General features: G+C 46.8%; 2 protein-coding genes across 4 annotated transcripts in view; both read left to right on the forward strand.

The window, feature by feature from the left end:
* Positions 1-16095, forward strand: part of LOC310702297 (uncharacterized protein) — a 636573-nt gene that overhangs the window by 590574 nt on the left and 29904 nt on the right. Inside the window, exon 1 of one of the 2 annotated variants that reach the window (XM_083493722.1) lies at positions 4716-4789. The exons of the other annotated variant lie outside the window; for it this stretch is intronic. The gene's annotated coding sequence lies outside the window, so the exon portion shown is untranslated. Of the gene's footprint in view, positions 1-4715; positions 4790-16095 lie in introns of those variants that run through there. 2 annotated transcript variants of the gene reach the window in all.
* On the forward strand, positions 4644-13649 carry LOC310702299 (uncharacterized protein). Of its 2 annotated transcripts, XM_083493726.1 has the most exons (4): positions 4644-4766; positions 10385-10555; positions 10748-10921; positions 11710-13646. In XM_083493726.1, the coding sequence occupies exons 2-4, from the start codon at positions 10435-10437 to the stop codon at positions 13164-13166; spliced, it is 1752 nt and encodes a 583-aa protein (XP_083349852.1). In that variant the 5' UTR covers positions 4644-4766; positions 10385-10434; the 3' UTR covers positions 13167-13646. The 2 variants fall into 2 exon arrangements, with proteins under 2 accessions (XP_083349852.1, XP_083349853.1); XM_083493727.1 differs by lacking the exon at positions 10748-10921 and having other exon boundaries at positions 11710-13649.

The following is a 16095-nucleotide window of genomic DNA, read 5'->3' on the forward strand; positions in this document are numbered from 1 at the left end:
CTTGGAATGCTCTCTTTATCATACCCTCCAAGTGTTTACTTGTGTAACACACCCTACCATATATTGCAGAGAAGCACTTCAGAGAGGGCCAAAACCCCCCACACTTGGTGCCATTTTCATCTACACATGCAGCAGAGTAAGTTGACCCAGAATAGTACCAATTCAGATGGCAGATGGGAGAATGACAGTGCTGAATGCTTTCCCATGTAGAACAGTCCCTGCAAATAAAAACCTAGCATATTTGGAAGAGGGATGCTAGCCTAACCATTACCTTCTATGCTGTTACTATTTTTTTTTTTTTTTTTTACATAAGTAAAAAGTGACCTTTCCCCATCTGGCATGGTGGTGTGCCTCGAGATTTTTTTCATGAAACAAGTGTGCCTTTGCCCAAAAAAGGTTGGGAAACACTGGTGTAGTGGTTAAGAGCGGTAGATTCGTAATCTGGGGAACCGGGTTTGCGTCTCCGCTCCTCCACATGCAGCTGCTGGGTGACCTTGGACTTCTCTGAAGTCGCTCAGCCCCACTCACCCCACAGAGGGTTTGTTGTGGGGGCGGAAGGGAAAGGAGAATGTTAGCCGCTTTGAGACTCCTTCGGGTAGTGATAATGCGGGAGGGATATCAAATCCAAACTCCTCTTCTTCTCCTCTTCACCAAGATGACACATTCCCTTCATCTCCCTCCCTAGCCCAGCTTTCAAATCTTAACCAACTCAGACAGTGCAATATGACTCTTATAATGATCATCTAATAATCCAAATTAGTATTTCTCCAGCTTCTTGGTCCAGTTTCTATAAAGCCTTTTAAAAACTGTCCCAACAAATCTCAGCCAAGTCACAATGGAAAAATCTGGTCTCTTATAATGTTCATCCAATCCTGCTTCCTCTTCTTTCTTCTTTCCCTAATCTTTGGACTTTTTAATCCACTGGGGATGGGGAAGCAGGCATCTTAATTCCCTTTCCTCAAACGAGATCATAGCTTGCATTGTTCACCGTTTCCGGAGTTCATAAGATCCGCAGAGACGTGGGAACCCATCCTGACCCATTGGTCCGAACAGTCTCTTAGCACCCTGCCAGCCCCCCCATCCGGGCCCATAGCCTTCCTCGTGTTTGCCTCCTTTCATATTCGCCTCACTTCTCCCTCTTGCACCCTGGCAGCATATCCTGTAGGTAGTGAGGCCAATAGCTCTGCCATCCCTGTTGGAGCCACAGTTGGTGTCACCTCAAATCGGGCAAAGAAGGTCTTCAACTCTCCCACCAAGGAAGCCGTACTCTCTACCACTGATGTATTTCTCGATTTATAACCAGTCAGATGTTGAACTCCCTGCCACATTTGTCTAGTATCATTTCTTAGATGGTCCTCAATTTTTTCAATTTCGTTGTTCTGTATGGGACAATGACCATAAAGGTTATCGTGTTGTATTGAGACTCATCTGGAAAGCGCCTTTTCATGTTCCTTTCCCTACTTGCCAGGAGTCTGAGCTCCATTTGGGGTTCCTCCTTCTGCACCCCAAGGTTCCTCCAAGGCCTTGGGGAAGGAAACTGAGGCAGGCTCTGCTTGCTCCCCAGGGCCCTGCAGGGGATTTGGGGTGGGGGCCTGTCTCTTCCTCTGGCCATGGCACCCCAGGAAGCCTTGGAAGAAAGGCAGGAGACCCTCAGCAGAGAACAGCCAAGTCCGGTTCTTCTCCGCAATGGCTTCCTCTTCTGAGAGATCCCTCTCTTTCTTGTCTGGGCTGGACTGGGAGGACCCCAGTTCAGCCAGTTCCCTAGAGTCCCCCCACTGCCTCCTGAGACCCTTTTCCCCATGGTCTGCTGGTGGAGCCCTTCTCCTAGCGCTGACTCTTGGGGTGACCAAGGATGCTGGTCTGGGGGTCAAACTCCCCTGAGAGAACCCTCCACCTCAGAGGGGATACAGCCCTTACTACTACTACTACTACTCAAAATAAAAAAATTCCTTCCAGTAGCACCTTAAAGACCAACTAAGTTAGTTCTTGGTATGAGCTTTCGTGTGCATGCACACTTCTTCGTGTGCATGCACACTTCTTCAGATACACGCGAAAGTGCATGCACACGAAAGCTCATACCAAGAACTAACTTAGTTGGTCTTTAAGGTGCTACTGGAAGGAATTTTTTTATTTTGACTATGGCAGACCAACACGGCTACCTATCTACTACTACTACTACTACTGTTATTCTTCTCCTCCTTGGGCCTTTCCCTCCCGGCCCCCTTCGCAGACCCCGGCGGATCCCCCAAGGCCGCTTGCCTGGCGTCTCCCAATGGGGAGGCGTCCTCCGTGGGGCCCACATGGCGGGGAGAGAGGCTGCCCTGCGGAGGCCAAGCCATCATGGCAGGAAGGCAGCTGAGGACCCAAGGTGCCGCCCTCCTTCATCCGGGAGGAGAGACCCCGAGAGCGTGGGACCCCCGAGGCCCACAGGGGAGCCATGGCGTCTCCTCAGGGAAAAACAAAATGGCGTTCCCTCCTATTTCGGAAAAGGGCGGGAAACCCCTTCTCCTGGCCCTGCCGCCTCCTGGGCTCCTCCTGGGCCTGCCTGGCCACGGGGGGGGGGAGGTTATCCAGCTGCCCCCAAATAATGAGGGGGGAGAGGAAGAGGAAGGATGAAGGAGAAGCTGGGAGGGGAGCATCCAAGAGGGAAACTCAGGGGGGAAACTCCCTCAGGAAAGCGGGCGAAGGAGAGGAGGAGGAGGCCCCGGGGAATCTGAAAGGGGATTGGCCAGCTGCCCAATGGAGAGGCCTCTGATTGGTCCAGCCCGGCTCTGGGGCGGGAAATGGGTCTCCTGCCTCCAGGAGGTTCTGGGTTTCTGGCAGGAAAGGCGGGGAAAGGAAGGCCGGGCTCCCTCTGGCTCTGAACTGGGGAGAGTCCCAGAGGGAGGGCCCGCCCCCCTGAGCACCATGCGCCCCCCTCCTGGCTCCCACTCCTGCCCCCCCCCGGTGGCGTGTGGGTTTCCTTCCTCGCCTGAGACTCTTCCTCCTCTGAAAAGCGGCTCCAGAAGCAGGAAAACCCGTGTTTTGGGGAGGGGGAGGGGTCTCCTGGCTGGGAAGCCCCCCCTCTTTCCTCCCTCCCCCCCCCCTGAGCTGGAGGGTGTTTCTTGGGGGGGGGTGTCTTGAGGGAGCCATTTCTGAGCCCAAGGCACCTCCCGCCACTAGGCAGCCCTTCGCCTCTTCTCCCTCCCAGCCTTTCCTCGGGATGTTGGGGGAGGGGGAGAGCCAAGGCAACCCCCCCATGGACCCCCCCCGTCTCCCTTGCAGTTAGTCTGGTGGGATGTGGGCTCCTTGGGGCAGAGGGAGGGAAGGGGGGCAGCCCCTAGAGCAGGAAAAGGGAAGGCAGGGAGAGGGAGGGGAGGACTCGGCTTGGCAAGGGTTAAGAGGAGGAGAGCTGGAGTCCTAGAGAGGGCGGGAAGTGAAGGTCCTCCATGGCTAAATTCCCCCCTCCCCCTCTGCTTTCTTCTTCTCTCTCCTTTGCAAAAGCCCCTCCTGGACTCGGGTGAGTCTCCTCTCTCCTCCCCCTGAGGGTGCAATGGGGAGAAGGGGGTCCCAGGGGGGCAGGGAGGGGGCGTGGGGGTCCCTGCTCAGGTCATGCCTGGGGGGGAGACCCCCAAGTCGGGGAGCAGAGGGTCCTCCCTTGTCCTCTCTGCCAAGCCAGGGAGGGGCCACTTCGCAGGAAAGATGCAGCTCAGATCATGCCTGGTGGGATCCAGATGCTGCCTTCCTTTGGGGGGGGGGCTTTGGGTCAAGGAAATGAACCCCCTTCAGAGGGAGGGAAAAGTCACCTTTGGGAACAGAGGCTGCAGCCAGAGGGGAACATTCCCACGTGGGGGGGGGGGACAGGGAGGGGAAAAGCCCGTCTGCATCTGCAGCAGCACAACTGCACCACTTCCTCTGTCCCCGATGCAACAACAATATCTAATAATAATAATAATAGTAATAATAATAATAATAATTTATTATTTGTACCCCGCCCATCTGGCCGGGTTTCCCCAGCCACTCTGGGCGGCTTCCACAAAAACAAAAAAGACACTAATATGTCATACATTTAAAACTTCCCTGAACAGGGCTGCCTTAAGATGTCTTCTGAATGTCAGTCTCCCCTGTCGCTCTCCACACCCACGGCTGGCGCTGTTACCTTCCAACAACTGGATCTCACTCCCAAAGACACACTCTTCCATGGTCCCCTAAGACAGACGGATGCCAACCAGCCAACCATTCCCTCCCCTCCCCCTCCTGGTGCCCCTTGAAGTTGGCTTGAGGGCAGGGGGAGGGTCCACCCCACCAGATGAAGGGAGAGGAGCTCCTTCCATCTGGAAAATGGGAATGCTTGCAAAGATTTACTTGAAGATGAGTGCCGCATAGATAATAAAATATTATTTTGTGGAATTCCCCCATTTACACAAAGATTAATACAGTGGTACGTCGGGTTAAGAACTTAATTTATTCTGGAGGTCCATTTTTAACCTGAAACTGTTCTTAACCTGAGGTACTATGTCTGGGTTAGTGGAGTCTGTAACCTGAAGCATCTGTAACCCAAGGTACCACTGTACTCATCATTTAAATAAACAACAAAATTGTTTCAGAAAAGAACAGAGCAATGTTTAGAAGATCATCTTTATTCCCCCTTTTTCCCTTAGGGTCCAGTGTGCTTTGAAGACGTAGCTGTTCCTTTCACAGAGGAGGACTGGGCTTTGCTGGATCCTGACCAGAGAGCTCTGCAGAAGGAAGTCAAGGAGGAGAATCCTGGGATCGTGGCCTCTCTGGTAAGGCTCCCTGCTGGATCATAAGATCAGTTTTGAAATTCCATACAGATCTCTGAAGGACAAACCTCCTCTATTTTGAGGGAGCCCCATAGCGCCACCTACAGCAACTGAGATGTTAACACACCCACAACTCTCCATAGGAGATGCATCTCCTGTTCTGTCTGGGAATATTCTTCCACCAGTCCTGCCTTTTCCAACCAGGATGAGGCTGCTCTGAGCTGCCCAGGCCTTCTTCCATGTAGGCTTCAGAGATCTCAGGGACGTGGAGGTACATCCTGTCTAATTTTCTGTTTCCCTTTCGGCATCTCTCTGTTTTTGGTTGAGCAAAGAAATGACTGAGCTTGGAGATGGAGCGGATTCCATGACTGAGCCAAATTAAATCCATCCCTGGAAAGAGCCAGGCTTTTTGAATCTCTGGGTCCCATAAATAAGTTAGCTAATACCAGCCAAAAAAGGCAGTAACTCCCTTCCCTTCTTCCTCTTTCACAAGCAGTCATTTGCATTCTTCAGTCATTTCAGACTCTTATCTATTCCTGAGGCTATTATAATAATTAATTAATAATACTGCCATGGGTTGTAGGTGGTAGGTGGTGAATTGGAAAGGAAGAAGAATGGAGACAATAAGAAAATCCTCACAATAGAGAAACCATATAAATATTCAGAGTGTGGAGAGAACTTTAGTCAGAGCTCCCAGTCCACTTCCCATCAAGGAAAGCTCTTCGTTCAGAAGGAGAGCCTCACTTCACATGAAAGAACTAACGGGGGGAAGAAAGTAGTGCTTGAAATGTGGAAAAAGCTTCCTTCGCAGCTCCACCCACAATTCCCATGAGATACTTCATACAGGGGAGTGTTTGGAAAAAGCTTCATGCAGGTCAGAAACCAGATCAGTGCTTGGAATGTAGAAAGAGCTTCATTCAGGTGGTGAATCTAATTTTCCATGAAATGTTTCCTGCAAGGGACTGTTTAGAATGTGGAAAAAGCTTCACCTAGGAAACCAGTCTCAATTTCCATTAAATAAAACACAGCGGGGATAATCAGAGAATTTTAGAAAATGGTATAAGGCAAATGGTATAACTGGTATTAGAAACTTCATGAAGAATTAAGGGGAGAGATAGCGTTGACCCGGAGTAGTTACAAAATTTGTGGTCTCTCCCCGAGTGCCAGGGACCCTCCTCCAAAGAGAGCTTTTTTTGTCGGAATAATTTCATTTCCCCCAGTTTTTGGCAATTAATGTTCTCGCTGCCACTGTGGCGTAAAGAAATATTTCTTTTTTTTTTTTTTTGGTATATCTACATCCAATATTCCCAATAAAAAGGCTTCTGTTTTGGGGGGTAAAATTTTGTTCAAATGTTTTCTTTAGTTCTTCATACACCGTATCCCAGAAGCCCTTGATTTTATCACATGGCCACCCCATATGCAGAAGTGTCCCCTCTACTTGCTTACACCTCCAACGTAATTTTGATTTTCTTTTATACATTTTACATATCTTGGTTGGTGTTAAATACCATCTATAAAACATCTTTATCAAATTTTCTGTTACTGCCTCACAAGCCGTAAAATTCCAACTCTCCTTCCATCATTTTTCCCATGATGTTAATTGAATAGGTTTCCCTAAATCCATAGCCAATTTGATCATTACCGCCTTTACCTGTTCATCCATATCCTTCCACTCCACTAAGATTCCATACATTTTAGAAATTATGTTTATTTTGTTTTGTAATAATTCTTTATCCAATACTGAAATTGCAAAACCCTTTTTCTTGTCAGCTTTGAAGACCTCATTTATTTGGTGATACTGGATCCACCCTGTTAGGTGGTGTTTTATTTCCTCCCGCAGTTTGGTCAGACTCATGTTTGTAGCTTCAAGAACACTGTCCCACCATCTCGTCCTCTGTCGTCCCCTTCTCCTTGTGCCCTCCATCTTTCCCAACATCAGGGTCTTTTCCAGGGAGTCTTCTCTTCTCATGAGGTGGCCAAAGTCTTGGAGCCTCAGCTTCACTATCTGTCCTTCCAGTGACCACTCAGGGCTGATTTCCTTCAGAATGGAGAGGTTTGATCTTCTTGCAGTCCATGGGACTCTCAAGAGTCTCCTCCAGCACCATAATTCAAAAGCATCAATTCTTCGGCGATCAGCCTTCTTGATGGTCCAGCTCTCACTTCCATACATCACTACTGGGAAAACCATAGCTTTAATTATACGGACTTTTCATGGCAAGGTGATGTCTCTACTTTTTAAGATGCTGTCTAGGTTTGTCATTGCTTTTCTCCCAAGAAGCAGGCATCTTTTGATTTCATGACTGCTGTCACCATCTACAGTGATCATGGAGCCCAAGAAGGTAAAATCTCTCACTGCCTCCATTTCTTCCCCTTCTATTTGCCAGGAGGTACAGTGGCCATGATTTTCGTTTTTTTGATGTTGAGCTTCAGACCATATTTTGTGCTCTCCTCTTTCACCCTCAATAAAAGGTTCTTTAATTCCTCCTCACTTTCTGCCATCAAAGTTGTGTTATCTGCATATCTGAGGTTGTTGATATTTCTTCCGGCAATCTTAATTCCGGCTAGGGATTCATCCAGCCCAGCCTTTCACATGATGAATTCTGCATATAAGTTAAATAAGCAGGGAGACAATATACAGCCTTGCCGTACTCCTTTCCCAATTTTGAACCAATCAGTTGTTCCATATCCAGTTCTAACTGTAGCTTCTTGTCCTACATAGAGATTTCTCAGAAGACAGATGAGGTGATCAGGCACTCCCATCTCTTTAAGAACTTGCCATAGTTTGCTGTGGTCGACACAGTCAAACGCTTTTGCAAAGTAAATGACGCAGAAGTAGATGTCTTTCTGGAACTCTCTAGCTTTCTCCATAATCCAGCGCATGTTTGCAATTTGGTCTCTGGTTCCTCTGCCTCTTCTAAATCCAGCTTGCACTTCTGGGAGTTCTCGGTCCACATACTGCTTAAGCATGCCTTGTAGAATTTTAAGCATAACCTTGCTAGCATGTGAAATGAGTGCAATTGTGCGGTAGTTGGAGCATTCTTTGGCACTGCCCTTCTTTGGGATTGGGATGTAGACTGATCTTCTCCAATCCTCTGGCCCCTGCTGAGTTTTCCAAGCTGGCATATTGAGTGTAGCACCTTAACAGCATCATCTTTTAAAGTTTTAAATAGTTCAGCTGGAATACCATCACTTCCACTGGCCTTGTTATTTGCAGTGCTTTCTAAGGCCCATTTGACTTCACTCTCCAGGATGTCTGGCTCAAGGTCAGCAACCACACTACCTGGGGTTTGCGAGACATCCATATCTTTCTGGTATAATTCCTCTGTGTATTCTTGCCCCCTCTTCTTGATGTCTTCTGCTTCTGTTAGGTCCTTACCACTTTGGTCCTTTATTATGGTAATCTTTGTACAAAATGTTCCTTTCATATCTCCAATTTTATTGATGAGATCTCTGTTTTCCCCCATTCTATTGTTTTCCTCTATTTCTTTGCATTGCTCGTTTAAGAAGGCCCTCTTGTCTCTCCTTGCTATTCTTTGGAAATCTGTATTCTATTTCTTGTAGGTCTGCCTTGGATTCGTATCACGATCATTCTATCATTTTTCAGATTGCATCCCAGTACAGCTTTTGCCACTCTTTTCTTGACTACGAGGGCCACTCCATTTCTTTTATGGGATTCTTCCCCACAGTAGTAGTTATGATGGTCATCTGAACTGAATTCGCCCATCCCTGTCCATTTTAGTTCACTGATGCCCAGGATGTCAATATTTATTCTTGCCATCTCATTGTCACCACATCCAACTTAACTTTCAGCTTTGGCCCAGCCGTTTCATCAGCTCTGAATCTACTTGTCCTTGTCCTCCGCTCTTCCTCAGTAGCATGTTGGACGCCTTCTGACCTGAGGGGCTCATCTTTCAGCGTCATAACTTTTATATGCCTGTTGCCTTTGTCCATGGAGTTTTCTTGGCAGGGCTACTGGAGTGGCTTGCCGGTTCTTCCTCCAGGTGGATCACGTTTAGTCTAAACTCTCCACAATGACCTGTCCGTCTTGGGTGGCCCTGCACAGCTTAGCTCATAGCGTCTCTGAGTTATTCAAGCCCCTTCGTCACAACAAGGCAGTGAAAGTGGCCCAATTCAATTCCATATTTTTCTTTCCCCCAGTTTTTGCTTCCTAAGGTGAAATCCACCAGGGGGTTTAGGTTCTAAGACCACTTTATGTTTTTCCTATACTCTATATATCAATTTTCTTATTATATGATTCAAAACTGATTTCTTTCCATGTTTTAACATAATTGTCTTTAAATAGATTGGTGTTTTCATTTGTCAGCCAGATTCCCAAATACTTAGTTTTATTTACTGTTTCCAATCCTGATATTTTCTTTAGTCCTTCTTTTTCCTGTGTTGACATATTTTTTGCTAGCATACTAGTCTTATTTTTATTTAATTTAAATCCTGCCACTTCCAAATTCAAGGATTTTCCCTATTATTTCTGGTATGCTTTCCTCCAGATTTTCAGAAGTTAGAATTACATTGTCTGCAAAGGCCTTCATCTTGGGCGACTTCTTCCCCCTTGTTAGACCTTTTATGCCTTGGTCACTCCTTGTTGTCATTGCTAAGAATTCTAGTACCGTAATAAAAAGTGGAGGCGAAAGGGGGCAGCCTTGCCTGGTCCCCTTACTTATTTTACTTCTCTTATTTCACGATTTAGCATCAATTTGGCTCTCTGATTTCAATATATTGCCTCAACACCCAATATTTACTCCGAGTCCTGTTTTTTCTGTAGTTTTTTTCATGGAGCTCCAAGAGATGTTGTCGAAGACCTATTCCGTGTATATCAGCATCAAAATGGCTTTTTTATCTGATCGTGCTTCTAAATATTCTAAAATATCAATTATGTTTCTCATTTTATTGTGCATGTGTCTGCCTGGTAAGAAGCCAGCCTGATCTCTGTTTTTTATTTCATTCAATACTTTATTTTAGTCTGTTGGCTAGGATGTTGGCAAATATTTTATAATCATGATTGAACAATGATATAGGTCTATAATTTTTGATTAGTGTTGGATCTGCTCCTTGTTTGGGTATCAGTGTGATAAGTGCTTCTTCCCATGATTTTGGTATTCTTCCTTCCTTTAAAATTTGGTCCAGTACTGTTTCCTTGGTTCTGATAATATATCTTCTAACTTCTTATAAAATGCCGCCAGTAATCCATCCGTACCTGGGGACTTTCCTATCTTTGCTTTTGAGATTGCTGCACCTCCATCATCGCTGTTGGTACATTTAGTTGTTCTATTTTCCAATCTGCTATTGTCGGGAGTCTATTTTGTGCTATGAATCATTCCATTTCCTCTTGGTCTTCTTCTTCATTGTAAAATTTCCTATAGTAATTTAATTTTTCTTTGCATATTTCTTGAGGATCTTCAATTATTTTTCATTTTTCTATTACTCTCTCCTTTTGTTTTGTCTTTAATTGCCACACAAGTAGCCTACCTGATTTATTGGAACCACTGGAGAGGTATAGAAATGGGGCTTCTGTTGGGAAGGGGCCGCCCCATTTGTGCTTCTCCAGGGGCAGGAGAATCCCTGCAGGGCCTCTGAGGCTCCCTTTACTTCTTCCTCTCTCCCAGGACCCTGCAGCTTATTTTGACTACTTGACTCCTCAGGAAGGATAAAAGGGATGGATTCTGCAAACCTAGTGAGGGAAGGGGGAAAATGGACAGTTAACCTGGTCAGGTTGTCTCCTGCATCCCTCCCCACAACTTCTGAGCGTTCCCTCCCAGGGACCTCTGAGAGATCTGGTGAGTTCTAGGGGAGGGGAGATGGGGACATGGATGGATGGAGGGTGAAGAGGGGAAGCTCTCTGGCCAGAAATGAGATAAAGCAGGGATTTTGCTGTGGGTGGGGCCCCCAACATATTGGGAGGCTTCCCCTCCAGCCAGAAAATCCCTGCAGGGCCTCTGAGGCTCCCTTTGCTTCTTCCTCTCTCCCAGGACCCTCTAGCTTGTTTCGGCTCCTCGACTCCTCAGGAAGGATGAAAGAGACAGATCCGGCAAACCTAGCAAGGATGGAAGGGGGAAGATGGACGGTTGACCTGATCAGGTTGTCTCCTGCATCCCTCCTCTCAACCTCTGAGCATTCCCTCCCAGGGACCTCCGAGAGATCTGGTGAGTCCCAGGGGAGGGGAGATGGGGACCTGGATGGATGGAGCCGGAGAGGTATTGGGGCTTGCTCAATTAGGGGGTGGGGGGAGGCAGATGGAGATGGAGAAGGGGAGCACCTTTTTGGGCTCCCCCACCTGCCTGCCTGCACCTTTGTCATCTGCAGGCAATTTGAGCCAGGAATAGGTCACAGCTCCCCAGTCACCGTGATGTATTGGCAGCTCTAAATGTCTAAAACCTGTTCTGTGATCTGAATGCCCTGCCAATGTCAGAAAACTCACTGATCCTGATTTGCAGTTTGAATGCAGATGGGGCCTCTGTGTGTTGTCTTTTTCTTTTTGGAAAAACTTCTTATTTGCTTTTAAAAACAAGGATCATAGGACTAATAAATGATACAGATATGAAGACTAAGCCTTCGCATGCCATTTGCATATCAAAAATAGCAGAATAAGTTTGCAGGAATATCTATAACATATGGTTCATCATTAGTGGTCGGTGTATGAGTTCTGTAAGGCTTGTTGTTTTTGCTTCTGTTTGCATTTGATTGACCAAAGAGATGGCTGACCTTGGATATGGAGTGGATTCCAGGTTTGAGCCAGAACAAAATCCATTCCAGATAAAAGCCAAGAAATATGTCAGCAAATACCAGCCAACCAAGGCAGTGAAAACTATAGAAAGGCCCCACATCTAACTATTTTTAGTTCCTCCTCGATCACAAGCATTCATTAACTTGGTTCAATGATCTGGAGTTCCCATTTCCTCCTGAGACTAATTAGCTTCTCTCTTCATTGCAGATGGTGAGGAATTAGAAGGGAAGAACAAGGGGAACCACAAGAGAATCCACATAGCAGAGAAGTCATATAAATATTCAGAGTGTGGAGAGAACATCCGTCAGAGCTCCCAGGACACCTACCGTCAAAGAAAGAGCTTCGTTCAGAGGGATAGCCTCACTTCACACAAAAGAGGACAGAGCAGGGAGAAATTGTATCAGTGCAGAGAATGTGGAAAGAGCTTCAGAAACAGCTCCCATCTCACTTCCCATCAAAGAAGTCATACAGGGGAGAAACCCTATCAGTGCTTTGAATGTGGAAGGAGCTTCAGTCGAAAGAATAATCTCACTACCCATCAAAGAATTCATACAGGGGAGAAACCCTATCAGTGCTTGGAATGTGGAAAGAGCTTCAGGCACAGTACTACTTTTACTTTGCATCAAAGAACTCATACGGGGGAGAAACCCTATCAGTGCCTGGAATGTGGAAAGAGCTTCAGGCACAGTACTACTTTTACTTTGCATCAAAGAACTCATACAGGGGAGAAACCCTATCAGTGCTTGGAATGCGGGAAGAGCTTTAATCAAAGCGCAAATCTCACTTCGCATCAAAGAATTCATATAGGGGAGAAACCCTATCAGTGCTTTGAATGTGGAAGGAGCTTCACTAATAGCTCCAGTCTCACTTCCCATCACAGAATTCATACTGGGGAGAAACCCTATCAGTGCTTGGAATGTGGAAAGAGCTTCACTAATAGCTCCCGTTTCACTTCCCATCACAGAATTCATACAGGGGAGAAACCCTATCAGTGCTTGGAATGTGGAAAAAGCTTCACTAATAGCTGCAGTCTCACTTCCCATCAAAGAACTCATACAGGGGAGAAACCCTATCAATGCTTGGAATGCGGGAAGAGCTTTAATAAAAGCGCAAAACTCACTTCACATCAAAGAATTCATACCGGGGAGAAACCCTATCAGTGCTTTGAATGTGGAAGGAGCTTCACTGATAGCTCCAGTCTCACTTCCCATCACAGAATTCATACCGGGGAGAAACCCTATCAGTGCTTCGAATGTGGAAAGAGCTTCACTCACAGCCACCATCTGACTTTCCATCACAAAATTCATACAGGGGAGAAACCCTATCAGTGCTTGGAATGCGGAAAGAGCTTCACTAATAGCTCCTATCTCACTTCGCATCAAAGAATTCATACTGGGGAGAAACCCTATCAGTGCTTTGAATGTGGAAGGAGCTTCACTGATAGCTCCAGTCTCACTTCCCATCACAGAATTCATACCGGGGAGAAACCCTATCAGTGCTTTGAATGTGGAAAGAGCTTCACTCACAGCCACCATCTGACTTCCCATCACAGAATTCATACCGGGGAGAAACCCTATCAGTGCTTGGAATGTGGAAAGAGCTTTAGTCAAAGCACACATCTCACTTCCCATCGAAGAATTCATACAGGGGAGAAACCCTATTAATGCTTGGAATGTGGGAAGAGCTTTCGTCAGAAAGGTGATCTTGCTTTGCATAGAAGAGTCCATACAGGGGAGAAACCCTATCATTGCCTGGAATGTGGGAAGAGCTTCAGGCACAGTACTACTTTAACTTTGCATAGAAGAGTCCATACATGGGAGAAACCCTATCAGTGCTTCGAATGCGGGAAGAGCTTCAGCCGGATGTCCACTCTCATTTTCCATTAAAGAGTTCATACAGGGCAGAAACCGTATCACTGCTTGGAATGTGGAAAGAGCTTCAGTCAGAAGGTGAATCTCACTTCCCATCAAATAATTCATACAGGGGAGAAACCCTAACAGTGCTTGCAATGTGAGAAAAGCTTCAGACGGAGCTCCCATCTCACTTCCCATCAAAGAATTCATACACAGGGGAAACCAAAAAAGAGAAGTAGAACAAAAAATATTAAACAACCCTTACAAAATACGATTGTATAGGAAAGAGAAAGGGGAGGATATAAACTAAGAATACTTTGACATTTGTATCATATATATCATATCATTCGTCAACCCATAGAAAGGCAGCCCCCCCCCACTTCTCCCCTGCGTGACCCCCTCTCCTCCCCGTATCCCTCCCTGAGAGATCCTTCCTTCCCTGCGTTCCTTGCAGGTCCCTCGCACCTCCAACTGTCCTCTTCCTATGTGTGTCCTCCGAAATTCAGAATAAAGGAATCTTAATATAAAAATATTAAAAATATTAAAAATACAAAAAGAAAAAGATGATACCCTTCCCATCTGGCTGGGTTTCCCCAGTCACTCTGGGCAGCTTCCAACAAAATATTAAAATACAGTAATGCATCAAATATTAAAAGCTTCCCTAAACAGGGCTGTCTTCAGATGTCTTCTTAAAGTCTGGTAGTTGTTTTTTCCTTTGACATCTGCTGGGAGGGTGTTCCACAGGGCAGGCACCGAAAAGAAAACTCCCATCTCCATCTGAAAATCATCTGTAGCAACAATTATTCATAATCTGCACTCCAGAATAAACCCAGCTGTATTTAGCATACAGTGGTGTAGTGGTTAAGAGCGGTAGGTTCGTAATCTGGGGAACCGGGTTCGCGTCTCTGCTCCTCCACCTGCAGCTGCTGGGTGACCTTGGGCCAGTCACACATCTCTGAAGTCTCTCAGCCCCACTCACCTCACAGAGTGTTTGTTGTGGGGGGGGGAAGGGAAGGGAGATTGTGAGCCGCTTTGAGACTCCTTCGGGTAGTGATAAAGCGGGAAATCAAATCCAAACTCTTCTTCTTATCCTCTTCACCAAGATGACACTTTCCCTTCATTTCCCTCCCTAGCCCAGTTTTCAAATCTCAATCAACTCATAGATAGGTAGCCGCGTTGGTCTGCCCTAGTCAAAACAAAAAAAATTCCTTCCAGTAGCACCTTGAAGACCAACTAAGTTAGTTCTTGGTATAAGCTTCCGTGTGCATGCACACTTCTTCAGACACACTGAAACAGAAGTTGCCAGATCCTTCTATATAGTGAGAAGGTGGGGAGGGGTATTACTCAGAAGGGTGGTGGGAATGGGAGATTGGCAGATAGCTGAGATGAGCCTGTTGAACAAAGACATTGGATTCTTATCTCATTATACATGACAAAGCCATTTTTCACCTTCTCACCCCTTGCCTTTTCCTGTAAGACCTATTGCAGTCGTTAAGAGTGGGAAGGATCTGAGGGCAGCGTAGGGGAGTATGGCAGTGACCCGAGAGATTCCATGAGCTTCTCCAGCGAATCAGAAGATTCCCAGAAAGAGGCGCCAATGGTCAGGGCAAGGGGGGCCAGCGGGGACTCCCAAAGCAGCAGCTGGAGATCAGGACCAGCTTCCCCACCAGAGCATAGTGGAGGGGAGGAGTCCCAGGTGTCAGGTCCAGCTAGCCCCCCCGAAGGGGGAAGCAGTGACAGGAGCAGTGTAACGGTCAGGAGGAAGGTTGCCGGCTGGGCGCGCACGCCAAGTTCAAATGTACAGGCGCGCGGGACAGCAGAAAACCCGGATTGGGAACCAGGTCCTAAAGCCCGCCGGAGGCAGGGGGAAGACTCAGGGGACTCAGCGTCAGAAGAGTCTAGGAAGGGCGAGACCCCAGCTGACAGGCGGACCCAGAGGAGGAAAGAGCAGAGGAAGAGGTGGAGCAAGGCTAGAGTCTTAAACTGGTGTCTGGGGGAGGAGACTCAGACGGAGCTTCAGCGGTCTAGAGTTTCAGACGTAGAGCTGCACGCTGCGGCTGTAAAAACGAAAATGAACTTCAATAAGACTTTTGTATATAACAACGAACTGGCGTTGGTCCTTTGTGAACTGGGACCTAGGGCAGCTCTGACAAGTACTTTCTCCCCTTATTGCACACTCAATGTGCTGATGGGATTTTGGGAGTGCTGCCCTCACATCTGTGTGAGTGAAGTCCCCTGCAATAATTGCGCTGCCTCTGGGTATCTGCTCAATTTAGCATTGATGTTTTCATGCATACTGCTCATGGCCCTGCAGGCATTTGCAGAAGGTGCTAGATAAGAAAGCTGCAGAGATAGTGCAGGAGAGTGCACACCCCGGAAGTGATCTCTTTCAGCTTCTGCCTTCTGGAAGAAGGTACAGGGGGACTAGCCGCCTGAGAAACAGTTTCTATCCAAATGCGATTTTGGTTTTAAATGCAGTGTAAGGTAGTCTCTATGGGAGTATATTGTATTTAATTATGGGGTATCAGAGTTTTTAGGAGGCTAACCAGGTTGGGATAGCTGGGATAGCAGGCTTGTTGGTTTTTGAATGTCTCATGTACGTTTTTTCAATTTCGTTCTGTATGGGACAATGACAATAAAGATTATTGTATTGAGACTCATCTGGAAAGTGCTCCTTTCATGTTCCTTTCCCCACTTGCCAGGACTCTGAGCTCGAATACATTAGGAAGAGGTTGGGTTA

This window comes from Podarcis liolepis (assembly GCF_965112155.1).
Source record: "Podarcis liolepis genome assembly, chromosome: 2".
Taxonomy (NCBI): domain Eukaryota; kingdom Metazoa; phylum Chordata; class Lepidosauria; order Squamata; family Lacertidae; genus Podarcis; species Podarcis liolepis.

Coding starts and splice junctions, on each gene's coding strand:
- LOC310702299 (XM_083493726.1), top strand. CDS start 10,435: ATGGATTCTGCAAACCTAGTGAGGGAAGGGGGAAAATGGACAGTTAAC. Junction 10,556..10,747: donor AGGGACCTCTGAGAGATCTG/GTGAGTTCTAGG, acceptor CCTCTCTCCCAG/GACCCTCTAGCTTGTTTCGG. Junction 10,922..11,709: donor AGGGACCTCCGAGAGATCTG/GTGAGTCCCAGG, acceptor TCTTCATTGCAG/ATGGTGAGGAATTAGAAGGG.